The sequence below is a fragment of the Pinus tabuliformis genome, chromosome 7 (genome assembly GCF_031772625.1).
Source record: "Pinus tabuliformis cultivar Carrire ecotype Pingquan chromosome 7, CPIR1, whole genome shotgun sequence".
NCBI lineage: Eukaryota > Viridiplantae > Streptophyta > Pinopsida > Pinales > Pinaceae > Pinus > Pinus tabuliformis.
In genome coordinates, this window is record NC_142293.1 from 2,025,211,193 (window position 1) to 2,025,235,766 (window position 24,574).

At 38.9% G+C, this 24,574-nt stretch overlaps 1 protein-coding gene across 1 annotated transcript in view; it reads right to left on the minus strand.

The window, feature by feature from the left end:
- Window positions 1-1,575: 1,575 nt before the first annotated feature.
- The window catches only part of LOC149256626 (10 kDa chaperonin 1, chloroplastic-like), a 33,948-nt gene continuing 10,949 nt past the window's right edge, over window positions 1,576-24,574 (minus strand). Inside the window, exons 4-7 of the mRNA XM_089460802.1 lie at window positions 2,578-2,643; window positions 2,426-2,473; window positions 2,110-2,139; window positions 1,576-1,961 (exon numbers count right to left, since the gene is read on the minus strand). Of these exons, the coding sequence (XP_089316928.1) occupies window positions 1,893-1,961; window positions 2,110-2,139; window positions 2,426-2,473; window positions 2,578-2,643 (213 nt within the window). The 3' untranslated portion in view covers window positions 1,576-1,892. The remainder of the gene's footprint in view (window positions 1,962-2,109; window positions 2,140-2,425; window positions 2,474-2,577; window positions 2,644-24,574) is intronic.

Consider the following 24,574-nt stretch of genomic DNA (forward strand, 5'->3'; position numbering starts at 1 on the left):
ACGGTAAAGTTATTGTTATATTGTAAGTTTATTGTAAATATTAAGTCTTAAATCTACTGTAAAGCAGGGATGAATATTGTTATATCATAAGCTTATTGAAAATATTAAGTCTTTGCATTCTATGGCCCACAATTGGTAAAAAAAAATCTACGGTAAAGCAAGGATGAATATTGTTATATTGTAAGTTTATTGTAAATATTAAGTCCTTGTATTTTGTGACCCACAATTGGACCAAATTAATAAACCCAAAAAAAAAACTACGATAAAGCAAGGATGAATATTGTTATATTGTTATATTGTAAGTTTATTGTAAATATTAAGTCTTTGTATTCTGTGACTTAAGAAATTTAAACCAATAAATAAAAATAAAAAATCTACAGTAAAGAAACAGGGATAAAAGAATGTACTATTCTTATATTGTAACAGGGATAAAAGAATGTACTATTCTTATATTGTAAGCTTAATGTAAATATTAAGTCTTTGTATTTATTATTTAAATTTAAATATGGTTGCAAAAATATTATTTTAATTTCTATGGTAAAATAAATGTTAATTTATAATTACCATTTATATGTTGCATATTTTAATGTGATATATATATATATATTATGATTTTCTTTTATCTTAAAAAGAGTTTATAATTTTATTAATAAAATAAAATTATATATAACAAATTCAATTTTATTATTTTTATTACTTATTAAGTTTTTATTATTAACTATTATTAATTATTATTAATTGAAATTGAAAAAACATTTATTAATTAAACAAACATTTAAACTACAGCCTAAACATCTCCACCATTCTGGACTTTATATTACTTTTATTTTTTTAATTAAACCCACATAAATTAAACATTTAGACCACTACAAGTTCGCCCCATACTGACCATAAACTCAAAAAGCTCCATTCTGGACTATATATTTTAATTTTTTATTTTTTTCCATTAAGCCCACATCTAAATTAAACATTTAGACCACTACAAGTTCGCCCGACACTGAATTTACTTTTGGTTTAAACCATAAACTCAAAAAGCTGCCCCATACTGAATATACTTTTGGTTTAAAGCATAAACTTTTGAATTGTTGTCATAATCGCTACAGGTTTGATCAAAAGCAAGTTATGTACGGTAGTTCAGAACTCTGCTAGCAAACAAAGCTGTAAGTCAGAAATTTAGTTTGAAATTCTCTTTATTTTGAGTGCAACTCGCTTTTATCAGTAATAGTAAGTATATAGGTGGAATAGACTTGGCCAATTGCCCAAAACGCATAATATCCTACTAAGAGAAATATTATGTTCTAAACATTGGCCCGAAGGTCCACAACATAAAATATGTATGGGCAAAGTTACACTGTATATGCATCTCCTGCACCGCACATTGCATGAAGCAAATGATTTGCAAGTATGAAGAGGGTTCATGGCACACTCTATTTTCCACTCCAACTTGGAACGAATTAGCCCTCAGATTTACTGGCACAAGCTTTGCTTGTTCATAAACAATCACAACATAGTAACTGTACAAGGTCTCGGGGATCCAAAAGAGACGGAACAATTTCTAACAATAGCACCCACAGATTAGTACATAGTAAACCTGGAAGAAATGCTCGCCTTCTGGTTTAGCTTTCTTAAATCAAGAATGAATACCAGCACTCATTTTCTGATAATAAAAAAACTAGGATCAGACCTTTGGTACAAAAAGGTACTGAATTAAATAGCGTCGGACCCTTCGTACGAAAATTTAGAAAATGGAAATTTTATTAACTTCTTTAACATATAATGACACTAGCTAGAACATACTACAACGGGCAGTTATACAAAATCATGTTACAGTCTTTTGCATGTAAAACCCAAACATTTGTTCCAAGAACATGTTACGGCAATGACGATAATTGTTACTCGACCACTGCCAATAAATCCCCTGCACGGCAAAAGCAATGCTTTTCTGGTGTGCCCAAGTTCACCTACAATTGACATTCCACCATCTCAACACGGAGAAATATCAAAAGAACGACCAAATACCAAAAGGTATTTCATTGTTCTGTGATGCCTGCATGCAAATATTGAACAAGCTCTAAGATCCGATACAAAAGCGAAAAAAGTAATACATACCTCGTAGGCATTTATATCTGAGAACATAACCTGCAAGCACCAATAATTATATTAAATCTCTGATCATGTTAGTAAATGAACCTCTTTAGTTTTGTCGGTTGGGTTTAGCTCGGGTGGTTGGCAGGAATGATTGTTATCCTCCCCACCCAGAGTCAATCCCAACAAGTAATATGATGATGTTTGATAGAAGTAACATGATGATGTTTGATAGAAGTAGCATGAACCTTCTTGTCGAATTCAAAAGTCCCTAAAAGCCCGAAACATGTATATTCTCATGAACAGATTTTACAGAAAAGCAAACAAACAAAAACATCACCTTTTTCCCTGCCTCGATACTTCCAGCCTCTGACCCTACTGAAAGAACCTGCCACAAGAATCAGCAATATCAATCGAAGGACTGCGTTCCATCAGAATCATCCATTCTGCGTTAAACTACAATTCAATGACATAGAAATGTAGAGGCCACACCTCCCCCATTAGATAGTGTTCAAATTTCACTGCTGCTTTGGGCAATAACACACCTCCAGCAGATTTCTGCAAGCAAAATTATTCGAACCAACTAAATTCAATCATTCAAAGATGTAAAAACGAAGCTTGAAACACACTATGAAATGGCCAAATCGTTCAATCATAACACTGCATTCAGACGTTAAGCAGGGCAAAACCAAAATGCACCACCAACCAAATGATAATAAGAAAAGCTCGAGTGCTTAGAAGAGATGGTGTACAGTAGTCAATGTTTGAGTTATATAACACTCAACAATCTACCCTAATCAACTGAAAGCAGATGGTGTGCAGTAGTCAATGTTTGAGCTATATAACACTCAACAATCTACCCGAATCAACTCAAAGCAGAAAACCTACATAAATTTCAGTATTCAATGTTGTAAGCAAAAGTTCGGATGCTCATTCTAAGTTTTTTTCTCAATCTCTTGTTATTCCACATATTGGTTTAGAAAATCACATGTATGTTTTAAGTTCCAACCCCCAATCTCAGCAAAAACTTGATATTAAAATCAAAGTTCGTGTAGTTATATTGATTCTGTGAACATTTTAAACATGGCTTTCTTCAAATGAAGCCTGCATAAATCCCAACTACTATATACAAATGTCAGGGTCAATGGCATTTATCTCAAGCCCCGAATCAACTGAAAGCGGAAAACCTACATAAATTTCAGTATCGACATGTATGTTTTAAGATCCATCCCCCAAATCTCAGCTCAAACTTTATATTAAAATCTAAGTTCGTGTAGTTATATTGATTCTGTGAACATTTTAAACATGGATTTCTTCAAATGAGGCCTGCATAAATCCCAACTACTATATACAAATGTCAGGGTCAATGGCATTTATCTTAAGCCCATAGACACCCCTTTCCAGAAATACAATTAATTCAATATTCCAAAAGACCATGATATGCTAGAGCATAGACTTGAAGAGCATAATAGATTTCAATGAAAGAATCAAGGCGAGGTCTGCAACACACGTAACAAACAAGTCTCGTTTTGTTTGTTTGCATGTCAAATTTAAACCAAATCACAAATGAACCATAACTAATGAGGATAAGATTGTGTAACCATGATGATAAAATGGGATATAGAGATTCCCTTTTATAATTTAAATCGAGCATAATAATACCATTAAGCCCAATAATCATACATGGCCATTAAGATACGGTCTAGTTACATGTCAGTGAAATATTTTTGAAACAAAAGAAACGACTGGAGGCTGGTGTGAATCACAAATGAACCTTCGATTCCTGTAATGTAACCCTCGACTCTTGCCTCAAGACAAGTCTGGATTGAGCAGGGACAAATGCCAGGGTGTCAGTGTCGGGCAGAGAAAAAAAACCAGCGTCGAGCTTTGAATACTACGTGTGCTGTTGAGGAAATTTGAATGAAATCTAATCTAGCATCAGGTGGATCCAGTGGAAATGAAAACCATGCGGGACAGGTGATATGAGTTTAATTTTCTTTTCACTTTGCCGAATCCCTGGTCGAATTTCAAATTTTCAACAAAGACACATAGTTACAGGTTAATTTATTCACCTCGGAATTAGGGTTTCAGATAAAAGTTTAGGATCGGTTTAAGATTCACCAAACTAAGGCCAAATTTGTTTGGAGATCCTTCAGATTCAACGTTTTTTTAATTTCAAACAAAAAATGTGTTTAATGCAGTGACACAGGATTACATCATGGTCAGGCCAGTCAAGGCCATACAACAAAATTAAACCAAGAGATTGTGTGGTAGATACTCATCGAGTGTAACAAAGCCCGCAGAGATGGCTGCACATTTGAACCCTAGGGCAACTCCCATATACGCATGAGACTCAAGGACCGTAGTAACCAGATTTGACTCTTGGACTATGCAGATGGCTATTTTGCCAGGAGGAACAAATTTAAAATACACTCGTGATGTAGATATTGTAAATATTTTGTACAAGTTCCCAGTACGGAGCCGAAGTCTAAGGCCCATAGAATGATAAAGTCTTGTGTTATGATATCAGTGATTACCGTGATACATGAACTATGTATAAAAATGACAAAAAGAAATATAATATAAAGTGCATATGATGGATGTCTTGCTAGGAGTCAGAAAGGCCTTTGAATCAGCGAGAGGGATTATAATGTAGTGAGAGAGAAAACACAGGAATTTTTCCTTTTGCCACGAGTAACAATAAAGAATTCTCTCCTTTAACTTTGGAATACTTGTCCTTAGCCCGGAAAAGTAATTTGACAATTTAAAATACAATCGTGATGTAGATATTGTAAATATTTTGTACAAGTTGCCAGTACGGAGCCCAAGTCTAAGGCCCATCTAGAGAATGATAATGATAAAGTCTTAAGTATCATGTTAAGATATCAGTGATCACCGTAATACATGAATTATGTATAAAAATGACAAAATGAAATATAATATAAAGTGCATATGATGGCTGTCTCACTAGGAGACAGAAAGGGCTTTGAATCAGCGAGGGGTTATAATCGAGTAGTGGGAGAGAAAACACAGTTTTTTCCTTTTGCCACGAGTAACAAAAAGAATTCTCTCCTTTAACTTTGGAATACATGTCCGCCTGGAAAAGTAATTTGACACCTCCCATATGCATGCAAAGCTTCATGCAAAAACTGCACCGTCCATTTGGCATTCTTTTCTGTTGGATAAGCTCGCCCTCCCACCCAACTGAATCTCATTTTTGGTCCTATCGGGAGAATGGTATGCTATCATGGGCAACAGGCATGACTGCTACGTAGAAATCTGAACTTATTTGAAGAATGGCTGCCACAGAGTAAACCGGTACTGGTATTGAACTGTAAATATGCCAAACATTTCCCAAATTCACCAGTGGTTGCCCTGGCAAACAAATTTTGTAAGGCTGCATTACCCTGCCAGTTCTCCGAGCAAGATACCAGCAGCCTAGGATCCTCTGATAGAATATTTACCCGGACAATGAAGGATTTCCTGAAATAGTGTAAGCACAGAAGGGGAGTGCCCGAGCCAGGTTTGAGAGGTGTCTGAAAGGAAATATGCCTGGGCATTGATGAAGTCTCATTGAGGAACCTCAGAGGTAGGTGTTAGATTTTGGCAAAAGTTCTGCAGCACTGTACACAGTTTGAGTCAGATAGGGTGCCTGTAGGCAGACTTCACCCTTGCTGTTTCATAGCCTGGCACCAGGGTGGTATCCACGGCAATACCTACAGCTGGGATGAAAATCATTCCTATGCAGTCAGTCTCCTTGTGCACAGCTTGATGAAAAAATAGGTTTTTACATTTAATTGCATTATACAATGAATTATTTTATAATGTTTAATAGTATGCTATGAATTAGCCTCAAGGGATAGCTCAATTGGTCAAGCTCCCGTTGCTAAGTACCTTGCCTTGGGAGGTCACGATGTCAAATCTCCTCAACCTCAATGCCCTTGGGGTTAGGCCCGATATATTAGGCCGCCTTTGGTGGATCTCTGTGGATTATTGCCCGCGGGCATAGCGGCCACTCAGTGGCCGCAAACCATGGTTGCTTGACAAGTTACTAAATAATATTACAACCAAAACGAATAAAAATTAATTTCAAAAAAAAAACTTAAAAATAAATAAATAATTATTCTAAATAAATAAATAAAAAGAGTATGCTATGAATTATGAATGTTATGTGAAAATGACAGAATGCTATATGCTTAGCTGTTATGAGCTTGCATATTGCTATGCATTTTATGTTAATGATGAATATCATGCAGTTAGATTTGTAAGCTGTAGTTGAATGAAGAATCGTAGAATTGGAGTTACGGAAATGGCATATAGAATCAAATTTCTGTCAATGCATATCAAATTCCACACATAGTATGCATCAAAACTGTGGTAAGTGTCGTTGGAAATTCTGGATGGAAACCCAAATTGATTTACAGTCAGCAATCAGACTGGTTATACAAGAAAATTTTGCATTCGGTAAAGTGGGTACCCTACTGGAATCATGAAGAGAAGGGGCAGGTACACCACAAGGGTACTTCAAGAAAATGCTGAACATATAAGCAGTAAATTGGGAAATATTGCATATGAAAGTACTAACAATATTCAAAAACCTACTCTACACAGGAACTTCATTTGAACCATAATTACAGCACCTCCTCTATATAGCTGAAACAACGATACTCAAGGGAGTTCTTGAGAAAACAGTTGTTGCAATAGGTATGTCGTATGCAACATTAGTTCATCAAGCAAACATGTAGCATCAAGACATCACATATTACAACAATATCTGAACCAACATGTTCCACAGATACATTTGTCCACATGAACCTATGTAGTACCAATTGAGTTCCTACCACAATCAGTCAAACCAAGTCTACTAGCTTAAACAGTTGCCCATTCCAATTATCATGGGCCAGGAACTTAGTGAAATATTTCCATCTACCTTGGCTAAGTACAACAAAAACATGCTTTCTTTCTCACATAGAACACGAAATCAATAAGATTTTATACTATTGCATGAGCCTAGCAATTTGCAGTGCTACTGCTACTGAAGAGCTCAAGGACATTATCTATATTAGAACAATTTCGGAACCTTGCTTTTGTGGATTGTTTCAGATATCACTTCTCTGGATCTTGAATGCTTATCTGTAAAGGTGCCCTCACTGCTCTACGTCATAGACCACTAGCACCCTTAAATTATAAAACTGCGTATTCAACATTTGATCTCTTTCTAAGAGCAAAAGGCTAGATGGATAAAACAAAACGACAGAATTTACAGCTGTTGAGAGGACCTTAATGAAGTACACAAGCAAGTACCATAATACCAACTTCATATAGGTGAAGCACATAGATGGGTGTATACAAAACGATGTGCATGCACTAAATAAGACAGTAACAAAGATGGGTCGTTAACCAAATTGCCCTGGTAAATCAATGAATGAAGATACAAATAATGGCCATTGAGAAGACAAAACTACATGAGTTGTGATAACTTTTTAACTAAACTCGTAAACTCTATGCTGGAGCAACAGTTGCTTTATTAAACAGACAACTGACAATTAACTAGGAAGGTTCTGTCCAATACATGGATGAAGTATAAATTGTAAGAAAACAAAAATCATAATCAGTTGGTTTGTGACATAAAGACCATTTGGGTGAGAATATTGAAACACCATTCCATCAGAACCAGGGTATTGCGGAAAGGATATATTCACAAATAATGGGTTATAAATTTGAGATTACTGTATCGCATTGTAAAAAGGGCCTATTTTATGTTGCATTTCAATTATGAGAAATGTAAAATGTGTAAGTAGAATTTAATTGACTAGATATCCAATTGCCCAATATATAAAACTGATAGGCTAGTTGTCATGGCTAGTTAGATGTATGATGTCCAACTAAGAATAGACAAAATCCTAACAGACCAACCTGAGGTATTAATCAGGTTAGTCCAAAGCTTATCAAGATGTGGCCAAGAAGTTTAAAGCTACAATCAAACAAAAATGACCATCCCTGAAGCAGAATGACTCATAAAATAGGGGCAGGATGATACTTCAAGTATACATTTGCACCTAGCCCAGTGATTGCCATTGCTACTGCACCGCTGAATTGTAATCCATCAAATGTGTAGATTATGCTCACAAGCATCAAAGAATGCCTGAGAATCAATTTCTATCCATGAAGCCGGGTTTAAATCTTCACATTAAATTGTCTCTAGTTTTTAAACAGCAGCTAAGAACCATTTAACTCCAGATCTATCAAGCACCAAGAGGGATCAAATGACTCAAGGTGTAATCTTTTTCAATGGTGCAAAACTTGTGAAAAGCTTTGCACCTTGAAGGATTTGATCCTATCATGGCTCAATAGAGCCAGGGTTAAGATGGATCTAGGCTGGTTATTATTATCAAGGTATATTATTTTTAAATATGAAATGTCAACATGATGTCAGCATTACACTCACTCACTCGTAACACAAGTCCTAGGCTGCAGAATGCACCTCTCAGCTCAGTTATATTACACACACATATGGATCTGAACTAGAGTGTAACCACATACAAACATAGCCCAATGGTTGGCAAATAACTGCAAAGTTCATGCCATAATAGTGGAAATCGACCTACACATAAAATGATCCGGATTTAAACAAGAACGCAACAAATGACAGATATAACCATAGATACAAAGATGCAGCAGAAATAATACTTCATTTCATTAATGTAAAATACTGATATATGATTACAAACAGAAATTGAAATAAACTAGCTCGGGCGATGGTAGCTTATCTCTAAGGAGAGATGTGGCGGCTACATGCCTCTAAACTGCGTTACAATGAAGCTCAAGGGCCTTTTCATTATTGAATAATAAGAGAAAACCCTAAACAACCAAAACCCTAACCCGAAGAGATGTAACACCCAAGAGTTTATGGGCCCCATTGGGGTTAGTTGGACAGCCAACTTCTCGAGGTCGTGACTTGGTCATATTATCTCCGTTTGACGCGCATGATACTGCGTTGGAAGGATCTCTAATGATTTTATTAAAAAATCATTGGTAGTAGATTGCCAAAAAAACGTCATTTAGGGCCTCAAAACGGCCCTAGAAGTTTAGGACCCAAAAAACTACTAAAAATAGTAAATTGTGCTACAATTAAGGAAATTGAAAAACTGAAAGAGACAGTTGTGGGGGTCTAAGTGGGATAGGCGGGTGGCCACCAACATCCACCTGGATCATTCCTCCCCCATTAGGAAGCAATGGTCCCCATTGCGTTGAGTGCCTCCATGAGATGGGGAAACTTTTGTTGAACTTGGTCCCTAGTGAGCTGTTCTACAATCTCTGATGTGTCCAATAATGGTGGGAAGCACGGTCGAGAGCGGTCCACATTGAACACTCGGTATAAGCCAGGGAATGGGTGAATGTTGTGCTCCAAATCATTGTTTTCCGCAACCTTGGTAATGGTGTAAGGACCATATCGGAGTGGTCTGAGCTTCCGATGGGCTCTTGTAAGGCGTTCTTTCTACAAATGCAACCAGACTTTGTTGCCCACTTAAAACTTGTGTGGCACCTAATGCTGATCATGTCGCTGCTTGTACTTGGAATTTTTCACAAGGGAGCATCGATATATCGGCCTGTTGGGTAGAGGTGCTCCGGGAGTCGGATCGAACGAATGCTTGACCTGACAGTGTAACGGTACCCCTTGTCAATGAGGAGAAGATTCCCTGTATCCTTTCATGATCGTATCCACCGGCTTCTGCTACATGGAGGAACCCTTCCCAGGGGCCAATCGATGTGGCTACGATCTTCCCCTTACTTTGAGAGTGAACCAAGAAGAAAATAAATTTCCTAGTCTCGGAGATGATCTTACTGCCTTTCTTAGCAAAGATCAAAGAAGTGGCGATAGGTGGGGCTACCTCCGGTATCCTGTATAATGTATTGCACAAAGAAATAATAACAGCATGAGGCCTTGACTCATACACAACATGTCGGTTCCACAAGTAGGGTTGGCCTAATAATACATGACAAACATCAAGAGGTGCAACATCACACAATACCTCATCTGTGAAGCGCTTGATGTTGTAGGGAAGGCATCATTACTGGCGGAGTCAAAGATCTCGTCCTTGGTGAAGCCACCCGATGTTGGACAATTGCGGGTGTGGTATGGTCAGTATTCTCAGCCGCTTCACGACCTCTGCTGAAATGAGGTTCTTTTGGCTCCCACTGTCACCAAGGAATTGCAGCGGCGAAACCTTCACCCACATTTGTGAGTGGAAAAGACGCTCCCCCTCCTCTGGATCTTCGGGTTCATTCTTTTGGATCTTAGCGGTGGCAACAGTGGCGCTAGGCTCCACATCAATGATCTGCTTCCCTTTGTCATTCCTCTTATCGGGTTCTGACTCAGGGTTGAAACATGCATCTGATTCTGAAGCCTTCAACTCGGCCACCAGCCACTGCTTGGTCCGACACTCACTTGTGTTATGAGTGGGGCTCTTATGGAACTCACACCACTTTCCTATGCTCTTCTTTGACTTTGTGGTGTTGTTCTTTTCTTGCGGCTTCGACGAGTTGTCTTGGGTGCCTTGTCTTGGCTTTGTCCTTGGTTCTGTGGTTTGGGGAAGCCTTTCTCGTGCTTCGGATTCACAACTCCAAAGTCTCGCTTCTTTTGTTTAAACTTCTGCTCGATCTTGACAACATATCGGTATGTCGTGTCGAGTGATGAGATGTCCAAGAACTCCATCTCGTCCTGGATGTACCTGTGTAGGTAGTCGCGGTATTTGAGTACCAAATGCCGCTCAAAATCCTTGATACCCAACTTTGTGCGAAGTGTATGAAAAATATTGGTAAACTCTAGCACGTCTTGGTCCCTTCCCTGCTGCAGTGTGGTCCACTTTATGTAGTTATCCTCATAGCGTCCGACAAGGTGGTACTGCTCCTTGATGGCATCCCGGAACGAATTCCAAGTAGGTGCGGCTAAAAACAGTGAGGTTGTACTCTCATCCTTCTGCTCGCAGTAGGTTTCCCACCAGTGCTTTACGTGGGGGGCAGCTTTTGAGAAGAGCAAAAGCAATCTTTTCCCGGCTGGAAAAATCATGAATAGAAACATATCCTTCTAGCAGATTTAACCATTTATCTACAGTGGCTGCATCTATCTGACCCTCGAATATGGGAATATCAAAGTGAACTTGTACCTTAAAAGGTGTGGCACTTCGGAGTAGCTGTTGGAAGTAGATGTGTTGCCCATGTATAGCCGCTGAAGGATCTAGGCAAAGTTGTCCATCATCGCATTCGTACGTCGCTCGAGGGCTTCTTCGAGCAAAATTTTGATAGGATCTCATGCCCCCTCGTCTTTCTTTTCATCCGCCATGGGAAGTCGTCGGGATTTGTGAGACTGGTATTGCAAAGGTTCGACTAGTTCAAGCCCTAGCTCCTTATGTCCCAACCTCGTTGGGGACATGCAAAGAAAAACAGAGAAAGAGCAGACCGCTATGATACCACTGATCCGGATTTAAACAAGAACGCAACAAATGATAGATATAACCATAGATACAAAGATGTAGCAAAAATAATACTTCATTTCACTAATGTAGAATACTGAAATATGCTTACAAACAGAAATGGAAATAAACTAGCTCGAGCGATGGTAGTTTATCTGAGGAGAGATGTGGTGGCTACATGCCTCTGAACTGCGTTACAATGAGGCTCAAGGGCCTTTTTATTATTCAACAATAAGAGAAAACCCTAAACAACCAAAACCCTAACCCGAGGAGATGTAACGCCAAGAGTTTATGGGCCCCGTTGGGGTTAGTTGGATAGCCAACTTCCTAAAGTCGTGACTTGGTCATATTATCTTTGTTTGATGCGCATGATACCCCGTTGGAAAGATCTCTCTAAGGACTACGACGGAAAAGACAATTTTATCAAAAAATCGCTCACAGTAGATTGCCAAAAAAACATCATTTAGGGCCTCAAAACAACTCTGGAAGTTTAGGACCCGAAAAATTGCTAAAAATAGTAAATTGTGCTACAATTAAAGAAACTGAAAAACTGAAAGAGACAGTTGTGGGGGTCCAAGCGGGATAGGCGAGTGGTCGCCAACATCCTAGATCATAAAATAATCATTTACTGAACAAAACAAATTTGATATGTCAATAAAATTAAAAATTTATATGGTTGTTGCAACAATTACAATTCTAAGTTCAACACTTGAACACCCAACTCACCTTCCCATATCTGCATCCATGGACATGAATGTAGAAATATACATTTTAGAATGATGGAAAGGGCTTGGGATAATTATAATGATATTCTACAGAATTTAAACCTGCCATGTAGAAGACAAATGATTGTTAGCAGTTGTTAAAAATGCAATCAGAAGATGACCCTCTGCTTGAAAACAATGTTTACCTCGGGTCCCTGTTGAACAAGGACCCAAGTCTACTTGAAGATGATGATCAAGCCAAAAAGAATACAGAACCTCAACTACTGGCACTCAACTCTGTTGTTTTTTCATTTTGTGGAAACACCATTGGACAATTTTTGTTTATACTAGGTTACAATTAAAAATCATTACTACAAATATGTTGTCTTTCTATTAATGACTTATATGAATGACTATTGATGAAATTTGTTGTTTTTATGATTTTGGAAGCAATCTTCAATGTTGAATGTCAATTGATGAATGGATTGGTTAACAATGGATTGATTTGAATCTAAAAACGAATCTAAATATTGTAGATTTACAATTTTACATTAATTTCGATTCTTTACCTATGTTGTTGTTGAGCATGCATGTAACTGACCTCCAGATACAATCCCAAAAGATGACCTTATGCTTGAAAGCAATGATTACCTCGAATCCCTTTTGAACAAGGGCCTAAGTCTACTTGAAGTTCATGATCGAGCCAAAAAGAATATGGAACCTCAACAGCTAGCACTCAACTATGTTGCTTTTCATTTTGTGGAAACACCATTGGACATTTTTCGTATATAATTGGTTAAAAATCAAAACTTGTAATGACCAATATATTGTCTTTCTATTAATGAATTATAAGAATGAATACTGATGAAATTTATTGTTTTGACTTTGGAAATGTTACCGCTCAAACTAACAGGGGGCTCCTAAAGGGAAAACTGCTAGATCAGAGGCAACAATGGAGACTTAGCCCACTGTAACCTCAGCTAAGGCTCCCTACTCTTTACAGACTTTCACCAATGGGAGGAGACCCAATGTATGGAATGTCACTTGTGAAGGATGAATAGACAAAAGGATGTGAAGTGACCTTAATGATCATCTTCCTAAAAGTAGGTTAAGGATGGAGCTTGCTTGCTCTTCAAACAAGGTACAAAGTTTCTTAAGAGGTAAGGATTTAGGGCTAGGTTTAAGGAATGTGTCTTGTAAAGGAGTTTCCCAATCCTTAAAATCCTTATTGAATTTGATTTCCCAAGTGGTTCTTGCAGAATTAACTTTTCAAATGTATGGGACCACACAGGACCATGTGGACCTAGCCTAGGTTAAAACAAGAAGGGGAAGGATCAAAACAAGAATTTTCACTTAGAGGTGTCAAATTGATCCTATGAGGTACTAGCTTAGGGAACACCGGGGCAAAGTTTGATCTCAAAGCTAGGGCTTGGGATATCTCACACTCCCACCATCGAAATTTCTTCAAATTGGGAGGAGACCTTGAGGACACACCAACGCAATAGAGGCTAGGAGATTGCACTTTTTCTATGGCTACTTTGTCGGGAAAGCGATGCCCTTGGATCAATGCCTAATTCCTTTTGGGGATATGGAGTTAGGAAGAATTGTGAAAAAGGATCTCAATTCTAGATCAACAAGGCTCTATGAGCAACTTCATCCAATGTTAGGGCAGAAAAAGAAAGTGACCCTAAAGCGTTTATACTTTGCTTGCAAATGAAGATGGCTTATCAAGATAACTTCGATCTCTAGGACAGTTCGTTAAATAAGCATGGCCCATACATAGAGATATGCTATATAGAAACATAATTCCACAATGACGCAGTAAATGCATGCAGCGATTAGCCCTAAAATAGCAAAATCTCATCCATGCTCCAATTCATCCTCCAAGAAAGAAATGTGAAATTCTCAACAAAGAGAATGATCCAATCCAAGTGATGATACAAAATGAATTCATGTCTCTCCTATTTATACACTCATTAGGAGTTTGAATTACCTAATTTGAGCCTACATTAGCCCATCAACTAAAAATAATGTGCAAATAACTATTTATTGGTGACAAGCCCACCAAACTAGCTCATAAACAAAATAACAAGCCTCCCAAGAGGTCGAATAATCAATAATGCATGTCGTTGGGCTCTCTAAGAGGCCTAATGAAGTCCATAAGTGCCAAAATGATGAGTTGGAGTTCCAAAAGCAATGGACAAGGGGTTGGCTAGGCAAAGGTAAACCAGGTGCATCTTCCTTGTCCAATAGGTGAATCTCGAGCAATCTCTAAACATCTTTGGGGATCCATGGAGTGTTGCCTACTGTCGTGGAGACCCAAGGCTCTCAATGCACACCCTACATGTGCCAATGTAGCCCTCTGGAGGGTTAGGGCCCCGTATAGGGAGACTAAACCCAAGATGGAGACCATCTACAATCCTACATAAGATCCAATGTGTTTCCTAACCTTCCAGTACAACAAGTCATAAAGGAAATAGAGTAAAAGAGCTTACATACCATGGACAACAAGTGGGGACTTCATAATGGTATGCCCTTCCATAATGTGCTTTCGCATGTGCTAATGTCTCCAAGCTCCAAATGGGGTTAACCAAGTATCCCGTTAGGTGGTTTCTACTTCTAAAGGGGATAATATGTCTGAGGTACATCCTTTAAAAGGTGGTGGCATGTGGCAAAAGACGAATGGAGTAGGGAATGAAAAGGGGTAGCCCTGTGCCACATGTTGGGGTACAAGGGTAGCTAGTAAAAAGGAAGCCCACACTTGGGTATATAATGTATAGGAGGGAGCAATCATTGTACATGAGGTGCCTCGGCCTTGATTTTTCCACCCTTCTTTATGTCTTTTTCCTTTTATGATTTTTCTTTAATTAATGGGTAAGAGCATGATGTGTGAGATATAGCAATGGATATCGCTTTTAAGGTAGGGCAGTTCATTGCCCAGCGGGAATTGGGACAATCATGGTTTCCTAAATGATAAAGGAGGCTAATCTAGGGCCTGTAGGAACCAAGGTGATGACCATGAAGATGTGGTAGAGCTCATGTATTGGCTTTTTCCCACGTGCTAAATGTGCTTGTCCTGGCCATCTTTTGCATTTTGTGGTACATTTCCTGTTGAATGTGGCCAATTATACTTTTACTTTTCTTTTTAGCTGCATCAACCTTTGGGGCATCATTCCAAGCTTGACCCAAGGTGTGGGCAAGGGGAAGGGGAGAGCTAACGCTATGTCGACCCAGTTGAGGAATGTGGAGTCGGGTGGGACAAATGATGTATGGGGTTATAATGAGTCGAAAGGGGGCAAATATATGTGGATGAGGGAGCGGGACCACACAACCAAAATCAAGGTTTCCCCTAAAGTAACATCCCTAAAGCCAAATGGTTAGTAAAAGAGATCCCACGAGACTAGAATCCAAGGTTAACATCCAAAAGCGGTCTAGTGGATGAGCACAGACCTAACCCATTTTTTCCGTCGAATCCCCCCATTAATCCATGCTTAGAAGTATCCATGAAAAGCAAACTACAATATTCAAGTACCAAATGACAAGGCATACCTTTAGGTTCGGGAGGCCCACCTTCAAACATACAATCATTGGCGAGTGGGTAAGGGACCACATCGCTGGCTCAGGTGGCAGAGAAATGGCACAACGAGCTAGTTGGTGGCTGCAAGAGATTGTTGGCTACCGACTAAGGACCGTCTTGGAAAAAAAATTTCTCCTAGGGATATCACCCACAAAATGGTGGGTAACAAGAAGCAATGTTCAATGGTGAATGAATTAGTAGACAGTGGATTTGACTCAAAACAAAACTGAATATTGTTGATTCTCAATTTTACAATTTTATATTTATTTCAGTTATTTTTCATTCATTCATTCATACGTACATACATACATATATGGTACAAGTACCCTCAAGAAGCAATGTTCAATGGTGAATGAATTGGTAGACAGCGGAATGATTTGACTCTAAAAATGAAATTGAATATTGTTGATTCACAATTTTACAATTTTATATTTATTTCAATTATTTTTCATTCATTCATTCATATGTACATACATACATATATATGGTACAAGTACCCTCACATACCCACATCCCATGTTTCAAAAAGTATTGTACCCATATCCTAACAACTTGGGACAACAGACAATAGTTCTCTCTCTCTCTCCCCCCCTTATATATACATATTTTATACATACATATATATATGGTACATGTACCCTCACATACCCACATCCCATGTTTCACAAAGTATTGTACCCATACTCTAACGACTTAGACATCACTCCACACCATAGTTTTAAAACTCACACTCAAACTTCGATTTGGCCCCCTATCAACTCAGGTTTCAAATTGGATTCTATGACTCGATTTTCCCATATCCTAACAACTTGGGACAACAGGCAACAATTCTCTCTCTCTCTCTCTCTCTCTCTATCTCTCTCTCTCTCTCTCTCTCCCCCTTTATATATAGATATTTTATACATACATATATATGGTACATGTACCCTCACATACCCACATCCCTTGTTTCACAAAGTATTGTAACCATACTCTAACGACTTAGACATCACTCCACACCATAGTTTTAAACCTCACACTCAAACTTCGTTTTGGCCACCTATCAACTCAGGTTTCAAATTGGATTCGATGACTCAACTTTCAACTCAAATTCAATGACTCAACTTTTAACGTATATTTGACTCCAATCATTCAAGCAAGTTTGGTACCAAAGTGACACAAACCAACCCCCCGAAGCCAAGTTGAAAGCCGACTTAACTCGGTGCCTATCAACTTGGTCAATTTAACTAGTTACAAATCAAACCAGTCTAAGTTTTAAAACTATGGTCCTATAGAGACCCCTCTGCAATGTGCACTCTCACTGATCCTTCCCCTTGCTTTCACCTCAAGGCCTTCAAATTTTTCTGTAAACCTCCTCTCAGAGATAACCATTTAGGAATGCAATATACATCACATGTACCTCCCAATTAAGAGGTTACCACTGCCAACAATCACCTACTAGAGATCATCCTTGTGATTGACGCATTAGTTTTAAGGAATTGAATTCCCTCTCTTTAGAAATACCCCGTAGCAACCATTCAAGCCAACAAAGACATTCACATTATATTTCCTTTCCAATGCCCACTTTGATATCATTTCGAATGATTTCCTATACAGTTATAAACATTCTACAAGAACTCCTCAATTGTCTCACAACATTCATTGAAGACTCGTCAATCTCAATAACAATAATTGACCTTTCCTTATCCACTAAGTAAACCATCAACTCCAGTTCACCAACTAGAAACAAACCCGTCGCCTTAGCAACAAACTTAACCATCATTACAATTCACAAACCAACCTCAAAACGACTACCTCAACAATCAACTTAGGTAGGGTCTTCGACCTTTGGAATTCATGGAACACCATAAATGTACTCTCCAATGTGGACATGGCCTCAAAGATCATAAGACCTAAATCTTCTAATGCCTTCACTATAACCTTAAAAAATACATCTTCGACTTTTCATTTTCAACCTTGGTTGTTTCTCCTTCAATATCAACGCATAGATATTATAGCTAAATAATCTCAAATGCACCACTAATAATTGGTTCCTAGGCCAAGCCCTAATGCACCACTAGTAATGTCCTACAGTACCCTAATTCATACCCAATTCTCGACATGTATAACTGTATCCATCGCCTCAGTTCAAAAACTATCAAATTGTCAAGTCATGCTTGTGCAATAATAGACATCACACACTCATCACAATCATCAAATACGAGGACAATTCCCCAAGCTATTATTCAAGAACAGTATGCAACATCCACCACCTTCAAGACTAAAACCATATTTGGACTACTTTCTCTTTTGCACTCGGTTCAACGCTTGACGGATTCCCAACTTGACAAGGATCCCTTTCCCTTTCTTAGCTATTGCTCCTTGTAGCACCTCTCTTCAAGCTTATTGTTGGTTCATAGGGACTACTCATCTACATCAGTTAACGGGTATCTTTGTAGGCCACCTACCTTCATTCAAATACTGTGACACCCACAATCAAACCCTATCAAATAAACAATTGACACCCACAATCGAACCCCATCAAATAAACAACAATTCAATAGAATCATTAGAGAGGACATCACCGAACAACATATTTGGGTTACCTGGATTGGACCACCACCTAAGCTAAGCCCCAAGATAGCCTTTTATGAGAAACACTTCTTTGAGTTGAAAGCATTGTTTTAAAACTCTGATTCCGATTCGGAAACGGCCGCGGGTCGTCTCCGACTCCGACTGGGTATCAACTCGTCGGGTTTGATTTCAATGACTCGGTCATTGTAAAAAATACATTAAATATTTATTTTTAATTTAATTTAACTAAGAAAGAAAGAAAAGTCAAAAAACAAAACAAACCAAAAAAATAAATAACAAACAATATATATAACAAAAAAAAAGATTTTCATTCATGTTTCCAAACACAAAGCTTTAAAATATAGAGGGAAGACAACATATGATCAAAGTAGGCTCATGAATATATCCATTATATCAAAATGGCACCCAGTGCACTGTCCAATACATATATGAATTCCCAAGAAGCTCCTTGTTAGGGTCCTATAATTTATAGGATCAAATGATGATTGAATGATTTCTTTCAGTATTTCAGATTGTAAATAATATTGCATACTGCAAATGATTTCAAAAAAAGATATATAAATGAAAATAAAATAAAAAAAATGAAAAGAGGGTATATAAATAGAAAAAATAGAAAAAGAAAAAGAAATGATAAAAGAACCCCACAAAAAATGAATAAATGTGAAAGTGATGCCAGTTGAAGTGCCACTGATAGTCCAATAATTTTGTAGAGAATAAATTCATGAAATTGTGTGCAACTTGTTTAAAATGCCACAATACTTCTTTTTGTTTGAAACATACAGTTTAATCATGTTCAAACAAATTTCAATTTATGTCAATTAGATTAGAGTGAATAACTTAGCCAAACAATGTAATCTTGGCTGAGATTAGATAGGTAGAATAGGTGAATAAATTAATCCAACAATTTAATCTGGATTAATGCAGTTGTTAGATTAGTTTAGTTGTTTGAATAGATATTTTTAGTCCTTTAAAAATGGCAAAATAAAACAAGGTTTGCACTTTTAAATGCAACCCAATTGGTGTAAGTTACATTAGTTTAGGAAAATCGGATTTATTATGTAAATGGTTAATATGGTCATTTGTCCAAAGTTTGGACTTTATAGTAAAAATATTCCCCGAGATACGATGTGGGACCATTGGCGATAAACCTTGTACATATTCCTATGCCCGATCACGTTTACCTTTATATCTGTAGCTCTAAAGCCTTTTCAGACCCCCCCGCTAGGTTTCTCTTTAACGACGAGGGGGGGAGCAGGTCCAAAAAGCAGTCTCCCCCGCCGCTATGTGTCATTGCCTCGTGATTTCAGACCCGCCCTCTAATACCATAAACAACTCTGACCCCCTCCAAAAACCGGTTTTTCCCACACAACCCACTTTCCCGATTACGTCACCCCCCACTTCCACTCAATTGGCATTCCCCTACCACCATGTATCCCTTCCACCTATCACTTCCCGCCAACGAGCCCACACCTCCATCCACCTATCCCTTGCCGCCATGTCGACGACCATTACACTTTTTCATTGCGACTCCCTTCCATTGCCTTTGTCTCGTCGCTCGGTAAATGCAGTTTCCAAATAGTCGTTTGGCTAATGGTCCCCCTCCAGTTACGAAACTATAAAGCTCGATTTTCTCCCGCGATCACGTTCTATTATCGCTTTCCTACTGTTACACTGCTCCCAAGCCCTTTATTTCTTGCCTATCAACGACTATTCATAAAGAATTTGTCTCCTAGCTTTTCCCGCACAATTAACCGTGGTCCTCTACAATTCTCGCCTGTCAGCCTCTCCAATTTCACTCTGTTATCACGATGGCCCCAAAAACTGCAACTGTGGTAAACCCCATGCTCACTCCCCCTATGGATTTAGACCACATCCCCCTCGCTGACTGAGATTACAAAACTGTCGAGAGACAGTGTGAATTCAACCTCTTCGAATTACATTGTTGGTTTCGTGACACTTACCTTGACTAGTATGACGATATTAACCTCTAGCAGTCTAGACTACCCATGTTCGTCTTGCCCTAGTCCTACTACCCCCCATTGGGTTTCTCTTTAACAGCAAGAGGGGGGCGAGGTGGTCCGAAAAGCGGTTTCCCCCACCGTTACATGTCATTGCCTCATGATTTCAGAACCCCCCCCCCAATACCACAAACAACTTTGACCCCTCACTCTGTTATCACGATGGCCCCAAAAACTGCAACTGTGGTAAACCCCATGCTCACTCCCCTATGGATTTAGACCACATCCCCCTGGCTGACTGAGATTACAAAACTGTCGAGAGACAGTGTGAATTCAACCTCTTCGAATTACATTGTTGGTTTCGTGACACTTACCTTGACTAGTATGACGATATTAACCTCTAGCAGTCTAGACTACCCATGTTCGTCTTGCCCTAGTCCTACTACCCCCCATTGGGTTTCTCTTTAACAGCAAGAGGGGGGCGAGGTGGTCCGAAAAGCGGTTTCCCCCACCGTTACATGCCATTGCCTCATGATTTCAGAACCCCCCCAATACCACAAACAACTTTGACCCCCCCTTCCGAAAAGCGGTTTTTCCCACCGCAACCTGCCTTCCCGATTACGTCACCCCTGAATTCCACTCAACCACTATTCCCCTACCGCCACGTATCCCTTCCACCTATCACTTCCCACCAACGACCCCGCGCCTCCCTCTGCCTATCCCTTGTCGCCACGTCGACGACCGTTACACTTTTTCGTTACAGCTCCCTTCCGTTGCCTCCGTCCCATCGCTAAGTAAATGCATTTTCCAAACAACCGTTTGGCCAACGGTCCCCCTCCAGCTATGAAACTAAAAGCCCAATTTTCTCTTGCGATCACATTCTTTTATCGCTTTCCTACTGTTACACTGCTCTCAAGCCCTCTGTTTCTTGCCTATCAACGACTATTCATAGAGAAATTGCCTCCTAGCTTTTCCCGCGCAATTAACCGTGGTCCTCTGCAATTCTCGCCTGTCACCCTCTCCAATTTCATTATGTTACCACGATGGCCCCAAAAACTTCCACTGTGGTAAACCCCATGCTCGCTCCCCCTGTGGATTTAGACCACATCCCCCTAGTTGACCGAGATTACAAAATTGCCTAGACACAGTGTGAATTCGACCTCTTCGAATTACGTTGCTGGTTTCATGACACATACCTTGACCAATCTGGCGAGATCAACCTCTAGCAGTCTAGAATACCCATGTTCGTCTTCCCCCAGTCCTAATATTTCCCTGAATTCTTCCTCAAGTGTCATGCCTCTAATCTCTCAAGTAAGAGGGCTATCATCTCCCCTAATGGTGAAATCCTTTTCACCATCACCTCCGAAAGTATAAACCAAATGTTGCAAGTCCCCTATAGTGACTCTCTAACTCCCTTTTCCCTTGAAGCTCTTGAATAAATCTATCAAAAACTCACCTTCCCCCAGAGAGCCAGAATTTTCGAGGTTTTCTTGCCAGAAGATTTTCAACTCCCCAAGAAGACTCCCCCTTATCCCTCTTCTATTTCCCCCAAAGAACAAGACTTATCTCTGTCTTGTCCTACCTACTTGGTTACTTTTCAGATGAATGGGTAGATGAGCCTATTTTAGGCTTTCTATCCACCCTTTCTACAGAAGGACTATCAGTCACCTTTGACTATGGTCACTTCCTTGCAGATATAATTCATGAATAATTCCTTCAGTTTTTAACTGAAGGAATGTTCGGATATTCTTCCATTCTTATGCACATGTTCATTTTCTTCCAGACAGACAGGTTTCCCTTGGCAATGCAGAAGCTCAATCAGCAAGGAATACAATTTTAAAGAGTTTATTGATCAGTTTGTGCATCCAGCAACTTGTTTGCTGAGTGGCCAACAGATTCCAAGAATCAGTGAAGATATGATAGATATTTGGCCTACAATACAAATCATATTTGAGCAAAACTGATTGAAATATCTACTGAAGCCATTGATCAAAAAGGTCAAAGAGGTGTTGACTAAGAGAAATTTGATGAGGCAGCTTGAAGAAAAGTATCAGATTCTAGACATTGGCGTACAGAGTTTCTTCAACAAGCTGGAAGCCCTCTACAAAAAGGGACTTCCTAATTTATTAGTAATAAAAGATAAGGTTAGTACATGGTTCGATTACAGTAAGAAATTAATGACCAAGGCTAAAGACAATTCCAAAGTTACAGGAGGAAGAATCAACATGACAAGAAAAGCATTCTTGGAAGCGTTGGCATATGACCTGGACATTCAGTATGAAATTAAACACATATTCATTTCCAAACCAACATTTGCTAAATATACTGAAGTGGATAAGGTTTACAAAAAGTTATTGAAGACAACTATCCCGAGTGAGCAACGCTGGGATAAATTATGCGAATCACTGGAGTAAGCAAAGGATTTGGTTGTACAGCTCAGCATCAACAGCACAGCAGGATTCGAAGGGCCAGGCAGTCAGCAATTCCACAAATTTAGTGCCAACACTTCAGACAGTTCAATTTTTCCTAAATTTTTGTAATAAGTTAGATAGATTCAGTTTAGGAATTCCTAAATACATCCTAGTTGGTTTTGAGAGGATATTTTGTAAATATCTTATAAATACTTCTCTTTTAGAAGTATCAAGGGTTGATTTCTGCATGGATTTTTGCATTCCAGAACGTTATTGTACTATTTTCATTTGATGGGCTAATCAGTAATAAAAAGGACATTCTTCACAGGATTCATGTGTTAGACTATCTGGTGATGTGCTTCTTTCACTGTTAATGTGTTATTACTTTGTTTCCATGCTTATGTTTTCTGAAATCTGAATTATTTTACAGAAAGTTGATGAACAGAATTTGTTGAAAAATACACTCTGCTTCTGGCTATAGATAATTTCAATGTTTTCTTCTAATATCATGTTAAGGAATTCTTAATTTCTCTTTAACTTCTATTGAACTTATATCTTTTCTTCCATTCCATTTCACTTAAATATAAAGGATCCATTTAGTTTAGCTACCTTGCCCTATGAAACTCCTTTTAAAATTTGAAATAGACCCTTTTTAAACTGTAGACTCCATAGCCCAATGGAAGGTTCAGGCACTTAATCAACCAATCAATTTAAAACCAAACTTCAAACACTCATAACTAACCTAATATCTAAATACAACAAAGTTAAATCTCACAGAAAGAGCCCTCTCTGAAGCTAGCAGGGCTAGATTCCAGCTTCCAAAGTGGTTTGTGGTTACCTTTGCGATTTTCTTCTGCAATCTCGAAAAATTACAGAGTGCTAACACTCCTCACTGCTGCTCCAATTCTTGCCCAAGACTCCTCACTGCTGCTCCAAAAACAAACTCCACAACTCTTCATAAACTCCTCACAGATTCTCACACAATGCAATGATATAGTTGTGAGGAAATGAGAGGGGTTGGGTAGCTTTTGTAGGGTTGGGAGAGGTAAATGGACCTCAAAATAACCCTAAGGCAAATTAGAATTGTCTATGCGTTCCATTTTTCCCCCAAAAGAAATTCACTGGCAATGCTTTTGCGTCGGTGACTGAGTCGATCGAGTTAACTCGAGCTCAACTGAGTTGACCGAGTTGTTACCGAGCCGCCCGAGTCAGTGAACAGCTCGGCTGACTCGATAACAACCTGCCAGCCGATCTGTTTCGGCCATCGATCCGACCCAGCCAAGCACTGGCTCGGCCGAGTCGAAGTCAGCTCGGCCATTTTTTAAAAACACTGGTTGAAAGACAACCTTATTGTTCGACACCCCCTACACTCTTCGATGTTGAATGCATGCTCTCTTGATTTCCCTTGGGTAGTTTCAAGGAGGTTCTTGTAATCTTTCTGTTGAAACCGACCACCATCTCACCTAGGAGGATGGGATCTACCAACTTTGCCATCTTCAAGTATCCTATCTATTACGAGATCAAATGACAAGTTTTCCTTTCTTTTCTAGTAGTCCCAAAACTCTCTACCACTCTCTTCCACTTCCCTAACCAAAAATACATGAAAGGAGGATTTTAGTCTTCGACCTCGTTCACTCCACACAACTCGTCGTGAACAAACCTTCTTTGATCAGTTAAAAGTTTCTTTCTAGTACTTCTAGCAAACAAAGATACTAAGAGGCACACAAATGGCAAGCTCTACCTCATCCCTCAATTTGTCAGGCGTGAAGAGGCTTTTCATCCTTTACCAACA